The sequence below is a fragment of the Gasterosteus aculeatus genome, chromosome 8 (assembly GCF_964276395.1).
Source record: "Gasterosteus aculeatus chromosome 8, fGasAcu3.hap1.1, whole genome shotgun sequence".
NCBI classification, from domain to species: domain Eukaryota; kingdom Metazoa; phylum Chordata; class Actinopteri; order Perciformes; family Gasterosteidae; genus Gasterosteus; species Gasterosteus aculeatus.
In genome coordinates, this window is record NC_135695.1 from 7905302 (window position 1) to 7915342 (window position 10041).

General features: G+C 41.1%; 1 protein-coding gene across 1 annotated transcript; it reads right to left on the reverse strand.

The window, feature by feature from the left end:
* Positions 1–908: 908 nt before the first annotated feature.
* On the reverse strand, positions 909–2666 carry LOC120824342 (regulator of G-protein signaling 5). The gene is made up of 5 exons (XM_040185105.2): positions 2504–2666; positions 2204–2287; positions 2035–2096; positions 1725–1891; positions 909–1599 (listed from the first exon to the last, which is right to left on the reverse strand). The coding sequence occupies exons 1-5, from the start codon at positions 2545–2547 to the stop codon at positions 1384–1386; spliced, it is 573 nt and encodes a 190-aa protein (XP_040041039.2). The 5' UTR covers positions 2548–2666; the 3' UTR covers positions 909–1383.
* Between the last annotated feature and the right edge of the window lie 7375 nt (positions 2667–10041).

The window sequence follows — 10041 nt, forward strand, 5'->3', positions numbered from 1 at the left end:
TACTCTATACACGTTTTACACGTTATTGAAAAAAAAAAGTATAAATCAATGTGTAAAATAAACCTGTTGGATGCATTTCTGCAGTACTGTTCGCAAATGCCAAAATGTAAAAGAAAAAACAGTTTTACAGATGGCCATTGTTTACATCTAAATAAATGTCAAAAGGTTAATATGGATAGGGAGCCAACATTATGAGATGTTTATATGCATCAAGCCTTTGGACCAGCTGTTGGTCACCTGACACTGGCTTTCCTCTACAATGATAACATCTGAATACACAGAGGACATCCAGCCACATGTTGTACTCTGCCTACTGCCGTAATGCACTATATCAATCCAACAACAATGGCCATAGTTAACATTTTAATGAAGTAGTATATAACAGCTTTTTCACTGTAATTTCACTTTTATCCTACCTGCTTAGTCTGCAGATGGCAGAGGCAGCAGCTTAGCTCTTATTTTATCTTAAGTTCATGGCTTGTGCAAACAGTTGCACGCAATAATAAAGTTGTATTGCTCTTCCTATTACGTTAATGTAGTCACACAATCTCTGTTTCCCGTTTTTCGTTTACATGATATGGGATAAAAGCTCAGGTTATGCAGATGCTGTCATTGTGCCAGTTCTTTATGAGACAGCAGACCCATTTCCAGTACGATTACAGGTCCACACAACGTCGGTGGCCGAAGGGCTCGGGCCTCACAGTAAACACATCATTAGGTATGTCGAATGATTTAACAAAAAGACTGAGACCGTCTTTGCACAGTGCATACGATCCACTGACAATAATATGTTGGGATTTGATATTTGATGCTGGTAATGTCATTAATAATGTGTTTTGGGGCATTTTTAATTGTGTGCTGCTGATTGTAAGTTCCATCAATTTCTTCAAGCACATCACATTTTAGTATTTGTTTTTTTAAATAATTCACTTTATTTGCAAGTACGTGAAAAAAACAGGTATAAATATTACATTCATAAATTATTGTTTGGTAAAAATAGCACATTTTCAGCAAATAAATACAAATAAATAAGTACCTTACATTCCTGTTTACAAACAGTGCAAGACTTGACAGAGACATCACAACAACAAGGGTTTGCCAATTGACAAAGAAAAAAAGTGCTTCCCCCCCTCTTTGATTGTCACTCAGTCTGCAATACAACAGTCCACTTAAGGCCACAACTTCCATTATTTCTCCTCCATCGTGTTTTCCCCTTCCCTCTCTGGCGTCTACACACCACGCCCGTCCACAGCTGCTCTCCTGGCGATCTCTGCTCCTGCACGCGTCCACGAGTCCAGCTTCACGGTGCAGCGGCCGACGCCGCGCATCTCTTGCCTTCTCAAACCTTGAGGCGAATCGTTAACAATCCTCGACGGGAAGGGTTCACACCTTCCGTTGTTGCTCGGGCCGCGCGGTGGCCTTGGTGCTCGGTTTGGCTTGGCGCAGCAGGTCCCTGTAAGTCGGCGAGCGGAGGAAGCGAGGGTAGCAGTCTTTGGCCATGAGCATGTAGATCTTGTGTTGGGCCGAGTCGAAGCAAGAGAGTGAAGGCTCCAGCATGTTGGCTCTGGTGATGTCACGGGTTTCGTGGTCAATATTAATCTGTTGAAAAAAACCAGGAGGGTCAGGTTAGTTTTCCATCCTTCTTTCGCGTATGCAGCAATGACTAGTGGGTCTTCATCATTTAACTTTAAGGATTCAGACTTGAATCTTTTGTTTCTGCTTACCTCTCGTGGAGCATCGCTGCCGATGAATTCATCATAGATCGTTTGGGCTTTGGCCGGTAATTTGATTGCTGACTTGGTTCTTCTGTAATCTTCACAGGCAAAGTAGAACAAGATGTTCTCTTCGCTAAACTCCGACACCAGGAAGGCCGTGAAGGCACACAGTCCATCTGAGGACAGAGAGAATTTTTGTTGAATTGAATTAGTCAGTGAACATAATGGTCCCCCGAGGGGCTGCTTTCCTCTGTGTGCGATGCTGCAGTATGAGCGCACTCGTATTCACGTGTGATATTTAGTGTGGAAATGTACTTACATTTACTGGACAGGAGTTTTTCAAAGGACTCTTTCCACATAAGGCATTCCTCCAGTGTTGCCCTGAAAACAGATAACGCAAGATTAGACCCATCATTTAAAGCAAGCACACAGCGACTTATATAAAATGAGGTTTTAGTCACATAAAGCACAGTATGTGTAATGCTTACTTATTTTTCCCTTGTTTGCACCACGATAGATTCCAAGTGGAGTTTTGCAAAATGCTTCCCAGCATTGCCCTTAGCTCCTTAGCCCTGTGGGAAAAGAGAACAGGTTAGATGCATTTTTCACTAAAATCAATTTTCCATACGGAGTAAAATTCACCACATTAACTAAAACAGACTCATTTAGCATCTTAAACCCTCTCGCATCGATGCACAAAGACAAAGTAGCAGAGCTGCCCTCCATATGCTGAAATGCAAATCCCTAAAAAAACAGCAAAGCGAGTGTTTGCATGATATTTCATGTACCTTTCCAAAAAGCTGTTAGGAAGTGATGCCAGTCCTTTGCACATACTGCGGCAGGGGGGGGGGGTTGTAGCTGGTCGGGGTGGTTCCTCGAGCAGGTGGCAGTTAAATATCCGTTTGGTGAAGCTCAGTAGGATGCAATGTTTTCTGTGTGCCTGGAAAGAGCGCGAGCAGAGGCTTTATAGTCCCACCGCCCCCGCTTCAGATGATATGTCATCAGTCCTCTCAGCCAATCACAGAGAGGTAGGGTGAGAGAAAGGGAGGTGAACTAATAATAAAAGTCACTGATGTTCTCACATGTCCCTGAAAACATGTCCCAGTGAATCTTTTATTTTCATCCTTTTCTTTCAAAAAAACCCATTACACACATGACAATATGTAGTTTCTAGACAATTGTAGTCAGATTTTAGAGATTATGTCCCATTGAAAAAGGAAAAACCTTTTAGAATATCCTGAAATCTTGTTCTACCTCATACATTGAATTTATGAGGGTCATCACATACATAAGCTAATAACATCTACCTCTACGTAACTACAATCACACCCAGCTTCTTTATGGACGTTATAAAAAAAGGTATCCATTCAGGGGACGGATGGGAAAGACGTGTGGTATTTACTCTGTTTAACGATAACGCTGCATGCAACTGCTCGACACAATGAAGCTGAAGCAATAAGTCTCCCGTATGGCCAGTTGCAGGTTACTTATCGAAGATTTGTTTATCATCATATAATTCGGGTGGGGTTGGCATAAGTTATAGGCAATGTGAAAGGGAAGTTATGACGCTTAATGCTGTGCAGTACTGACAGAAGGAATTGTAATTTATTCTATTCAGGTAAGATATATTTTAAGCACATCTTAAGCTACCAGAGCCAATGTTGAGTTAAATGAACTTCAACCACAAGTGACAGTGTGAACATTGTATTTCCACTCTTTTTTCAAGTATAACCATGAGGATTTCCAGGAACTGGGACCCAATGGCCATGTGACAGACAGAGTTCACCCCCCTCTAATGACTAAAAGAAGATGTGTACACTTTAGAAAATAGTTTTCAGGGATTTTATTACTAAATGTAATATCAATGTGTCATTAAAAAGCAGCTATGCTATACATTTTTTCTCTCTTGTAAGAGAGTAATACTTACATGACTTTAAAAAAAAAAAAAAACACTACAGCTCAAACAGCTCAAACCAAAAAGGTTATCCTTTTCCACAAGCATTGTCACTTAATTCAACTACGTTGATCATAACACAAGAAGTGTCCCAGACAAAATACACGTCTAAATTAACATGCTTTAGAGATTTAAAAAATAAAATTACAAATAAACTGTATTTTGATTTTTTACATTGGCTAAATCATTTCATTTAACATGTGGGCCCAAGTTTTTAACAGCGGTTCCTCAAACAGGATGAAAATGTACTTGTGTTGTGGATTATTCTCAGAAGTGGAACAACACAGTTCACCCTTGTTTTACTGGTGAGTATTTATGGTGGCAGAACTGTGCATGTTGATTTAAGAATTTCCATGCTCATCTGGATAACGGAAACCCTTCATCCAGTTCAACAGTGGAGCTCATTGATGCTCTTCATGGTATCTGGCCGCCGATGCACAACACAGAGGAATGAGATATTTCGGGCTATGGATGGAACACAGGGAATACTTGTTTGTTCATTAGTATGACCAACTCATTGTGGTTTTTACTGTTTTTCACGGAATTTGTCGTGTTGTGTTTTCCTGACAAGTGACCTTTTTTTTCGGTGAATGACTCTTGTGTCCCCCTTAGATGAGATGGTGGAAGACGAATTGTCGTTTGCGTTCCATTAAACGTGGTTGTGGAAGACACTAGATTTCAATCATTTTTGTACTACACGCTAAATGGGTTCCCTTTGAAAAGCACTGGAAACAAAGGGGTCAGAGATGGCACTTTCAACAACCGCCGTATCGCTGCGCTGAACAACTCAAAGGGCACATCCTGCGATACAGGAGCATTTCATTCGATCCATGAGAAGGCATCACTCATTAGGTCGAGTCAGCTAGGGTCGACTTGATTGGAAAAAGCAACAGAGGAATGACCTTACCTGTCCAGATTCATTGTGCTGGGAAAGATTTAATTGCACCATTTCCGTTGCCGAGAACAAAGGCCGGAGTAGCCCGGGGGATCCCGGCCACCCACTCAGACGCAGTAGTGCGCTGACATCACAGTATGACAGTCCTATTGACACAGCAACCCGGAAACTAGAGAATAATAAATGTTACGTTGTTTAGCGAAGGGCCTTATCTGGGTGCTGGAGACTCACTGTCCTTGAAACCTGTAGATGCAACACACACACACACACCCTACATCACCATATGCCCAAACAAGATGCCTATTATACTGAGAACTCTCACAAACTCTACAAACTTGATGATTGGAACAAAGCAGATTGTCCATGTGTTTGACAATGATAATAAATAATGTAACATGCTTGTGTGACAAATACATGACAGCGGTTTTATCATAAGATTTCTCAGAAAACTCTTTTGTGTCCCTATCAAAGATCTCAGCAACAGTGTTTCATTGTCTAATCAGCCATTTCCTAGTAAGGCCATTGTTTTTTCTCAGCTGTAAAGCTTCACTTTACAATTGGGATCAACACATGGGATGGTACCGTTGCAAACGATTGGATTCAATCTATTTGTTGAAGGGTCATCGCTAACAGACTGTCTAATCTGAGATGCTTCGGGTCTTGAGGTTGTTTCAGTGCTCAATTTAAAAGTTGCCCTAGAAAGAGTTTGAAGTTAAATTTACATTGCGTTTTTCAAATATTGAACCAAGCAATCATGCAAACTGCCCTTCTTTCCCTCGAATTTCATCTCTTCAACTAAAACACAAGTGATCAACAAATTACGTAAGTCTTAAGTCAGAGCTTTTTTTGCTACGTGACTTAATTCTTTGTAGAAATGGCGATGGATTCAAGGAAGAAAGAAAGTATTCTTTATTGATTCCCGTGGAGAAATGATTCTCTGGATTTATCTCATCCCACACAGTGGGAGCAGTGTGCTGCCATCAAGGCGTCTGGGGAGCAGTGAGGTGTCTTGCTCAGGGGCATTTTCGACACGGGACACGTAGCCACCGGGATCCAAACCGCAAACCATTCAAGAACAGAACTAAATAGATTCACTTCAGGAAGTGTGCTATTTATTTGATCTGAATTTTAAAATGGCTGAAAAAATAAAAACATACCAAATGAGCACCATTTTCCTTTAGTGCGTTACATTGATTAGTTAAAAAAAAAAAGATCACAATTGAGTCCCAGCTGGCCTGATCGTCTCCGGGACCAAATGGAGTCAGAGGCCAATTCAGGAAAGCTACATTGCCCGACTTCACCTCAACCCATAACTGTATTCATCTGATTTGGACAAAGCCCTTTTACCTCCGGCTACCTGATGTTGGAAGTCCTTTTTCATCTCCGTTCATCTCCAGCCTGGCGGGGACCTTAAGTTTAATGCAGCCTCAGCTGTGATGAAGGGAAAGCTCATCTCCAGCTCAGCGGGCTCCTTTCTCTGTTCACCTGAATCTAGAGGAGTATGCAGGATTGGGACCATCGTCTCTTCAGGGGACGCTGTTATGCCATCTCCTCAAAGCAGAAAATTAGACACGTACCTGATACCTCACTTTCACTCTAATGGAACATGCTGGACAGAAAAGAAAAAGACCACCAATAGCAAATGACAGTGAAGTTTAGAATCTCCTTGTAGTTAAAAAAGGTCAGTTTACAACTTAATAATAACTAGAGCCTCCAAAATAACCATTACAGCTCAGAACGATAACTTTGACTTTAAAAATGATGCAACTGGAAAAACCCGGCCTATTGTCAACCACTCATGTCCAATTAAAGTAGCCAGCGGCAGCAGATCAAACATTGCTAAATCTTGCAAAAAAAGTTAGCAAGTCAGCGACAGCCCGCGGAATCAATATCTATCTCAACCTTTAAAAATAAAACATTATAATCTCCATCAGGGTTCGATCAATTGTTGAGCTATAAAACGTTATTAGAATTATTTTCATTAAACTGGCACATGAATTGAATCCCACATAAACCAGACATTAAAGCAATGAATTACCGTAATCTTCCTCTGAAGGATATAAAATCAGAATGTAACATTAGATAAAGAATTAGCAGATTGTTTCCAACATCTTGCTCCTTGTGTTTCTAATGACGATTACTACGCAGCTACAAAACAGGAGTAAGCTCAGGAGGACAATTCAGCGCTCCAGCTGTCTGCTTTGCGATGCTGATCACTCCCACAATACAGACTGTTCATATATTAGGCTGCAGAACAAAACACACAAGGCAGCTGCGTCTTACACGTGAGCTTCCAACCGAAGTGCTGATGCACGTGTACACCTTGTCCATGGGCCCCGAATTAAACTAAATGGAGACAACGTGGGTGAGCTTCTCTGCAAACTTGGCCTAATGTATTGCCTGAGGAAGTGCTAAAAGCATATACAAGTTATTATTATGCAAGTAATTGCCCTGCTTGTGTTGGACAAGGTGAAATGTGGGGAAACCCAGCATCCGAGCCTCCATTCAATGCCACAGGAAACATCAATAACGTTGCCTGGCAATACACCGGCCTCTATGTTTGTTTTTGTTTTTCTGAAGGTCTTTCAGAGCTGTGACTCACTGATGAGTGGAGGGGGCAACTCAAAGCCCATTCAAACCAATAACTGAATGGAAACGTTCAAACAGAAACAGAAGTGGAAGCATTCAAAACAGAATTGAGTGAATTGCTGGGAAATGTTCTTAATGTTCTGATGCCAGATTGATCTGTATGGACTAAAACTTAAAGAAAACCTCTCATTGAGACGTTTTTTTTAACATTAGAATATTCATATTCACAAATAGGTCATACAAACCACAGATCACATGTTGTAATGCTGCCATTCCTGGGAACATTGCACAGCATGATACAGCAACACCTTCCAATGAGGTCAAATCCTTTTTTTGGCTGGTTTGTAAATGGAGCGCACGTTTCACACGTGTTTCCAAGCAAATTTATGAACCCTGATGGTAATCTACAGGCTTCTGTTCCATTAGAAATGTCCTCAGAGTAATGCGTTTTCATGATGAAACGTAAATGAAAACAGATGATTGCTGAAATGCCACATTGAGTTCTCAAGATGTAGTAGGGCTCTGAGAGACGGAGGCTTCATGACATGGACTAAACATTCGGGAAATAAAAAGGTTCTGGCTCTAATGAAAACATATTTCCGATTGATATTAGGATCCACGATCCAAAAATGCTCATATCCACCTTTTGAACATAAAGTGCTGGGACAGTTCATCCCAGGCCTCTAAACATTTGCTAAAGTGGCCCAGTTTGATCTCTGTGGGAGTGCATCTGGCACCCTCAGGTTGCTCATCTGTCTGATCGTCCTCCGGGGGGAAGAGAAGTAAGCACGCCAGGCGGAGGCCCAAACAGATGCTCACTCTGGCTGTTAAACAATAACCACTGGAGTGTGCTCCCCCCTCAGCAGCACTACGATCGGCAACTACTCCCAGGAGACTGCATAGAACAGCCGAGCTCACAGTATGCAAACTGTCCCGAGACAAAAAAAAAAGGAATAATGTTTTTCCGTTACGATGTTGTTTCTGCGCGTCTTTATCTCCAAATCACTTCATCTTCAAATAGTGTGTCTTGTTCTGCTCTGTTATTCTCTTCTTTTGATGTTCGAGTTTGATCTAAATTCTTTGACTGTTGAAGTTGTGCAAGAAGTGGGGTCACCCAGGCAACTTTTGGTGTTCTCCAGAATGGAAATGTAACTGAAAGGAAGTAGTGCAATGTGCAATTATACAGAACACGATGAATGGATGTGTTACAACTTAAACTGTGATTCCTTAGAGAAATGTTAGGCTGGAGATCCGTAAGTGATTTGGATTTTTTGCAGGTTTTTGTTCATTAAGAAATGTTCAAGAACATTTCAACCACCGTGTAGAACCTGAATATATGTATTAAATTTTGCATAATAATAGTTTTAAAACTGAAAATGGTGCGGAGCACTGTCATCCAGATTCATCCTCACTGGTCCCAAACTGTAATAATTCCATAGGAAGATATTTTCAAGTGATCACGAACAGATTTATTAATCCTCTCTTACAGTTAATTATAATACGGGTAGATGAAATCCAGCGTTCTGATTGGTTGAGAGTGAGTGACTTGGTGCATTATTGAGCGATAATGTACAGTTGCTGTTCACATTGACCAGAGTGTTCCGTATCACTGCGCACTCAAAGCAACAGGTTAGATTTGACGGTTTTCGACGATCAACGTTTTAGCTTTTAGCTAAAACCTGGAAATCCCACAAATGATCGGTTTCCACCAATGCGAGCTTTCACAACGGGACAATTAAGGTGGACGTCATGAGCAATGTGAATGAATGAGATGGACCCAATACTGTTTACGTGCACGTACGGAGACTATTTTTCTCTAGACTACTGAAATGAGATACACAACGTTTGGTCGTAAATACTATTTTGTGCTGAAGGGCAGCTATACTACTAATACTTCACTGGTAACCGTATTATAAAAGCAATAAGGTACTTGAGGCAGAACTTTATTTACAATAATGTAACAGTTTGAGGGTTTCACCACGAACTGTTACATTATTGGACGATAAAGTACAGCCTCTTGTACCTTATTGCTTAATTAATGAATAGGTGCCAACAATAATCCAGAGCATCACACGTCTCACTGCAGGGAATGTTTTTAGGTCATTTCATTAAAAGGACGCCCAACAGATATTTAAAATTTGATGCTTATTGGACAAAAAACAAAAACCTGTCACGTTGCAAGACAAAATCTGGGCTGTCAAGTGTGCTCTTCATTTTACCCTGAAAGATGATCGCATTGTGTGTGTGTGTGAGTCTGTGAGGCGTGTTGTGGAGTGAGGTGGAGTGTAATGAGACAGGACCGGGGTTATCTGGCTGAGCTAAAAACAGATTTCAAAACCATGAATAAAGTATAACCTCAATGTTCTCTCCAACAAAATCCAACTCCAGCTGGTGAATTGCTGACTTCTAGGTGGTCCTTTACCAGTAGATCTTGCCCTGGAGAAATCACTGAGAATGATTAACTTGACGCTGAATAGCTTTTCTTTCTTTTTTTTTTTTACTGTACCCCGCAGATGGGGCTGCAAAACGTTTGGACCCGACAACAACAGGACGGATATTTGACTCTTGTCAACATTACATTGTATGAATGTTCCTGCTGCCTTGGAGATCATAACAAACAGCCATTAATGTCAATACCTGGAAGCAGCAGGTAGTGTTATTCACAGAGACTGTTGTTAGCGACTAAAAACAAGTGGTGGCACACATGTGGATAATCCAGTCCCATGGGAATTTGGCGTAATAAGGACCTGATGGTGCAATGTACAGAGAGATGTGTAGAGATACAGTATTTAAAAAGGTGCTTCTACTGTATGTAAAGTCTGCTCTTGGTGCGTGTTTTGTTGTACCCAGATGACAATAAAACCTGTGGTAAGAGCCTGAAATAAATC

Coding starts and splice junctions, on each gene's coding strand:
- LOC120824342 (XM_040185105.2), bottom strand. CDS start 2,547: ATGTGCAAAGGACTGGCATCACTTCCTAACAGCTTTTTGGAAAG. Junction 2,288..2,503: donor CCTAACAGCTTTTTGGAAAG/GTACATGAAATA, acceptor CTTTTCCCACAG/GGCTAAGGAGCTAAGGGCAA. Junction 2,097..2,203: donor TGCAAACAAGGGAAAAATAA/GTAAGCATTACA, acceptor ATCTGTTTTCAG/GGCAACACTGGAGGAATGCC.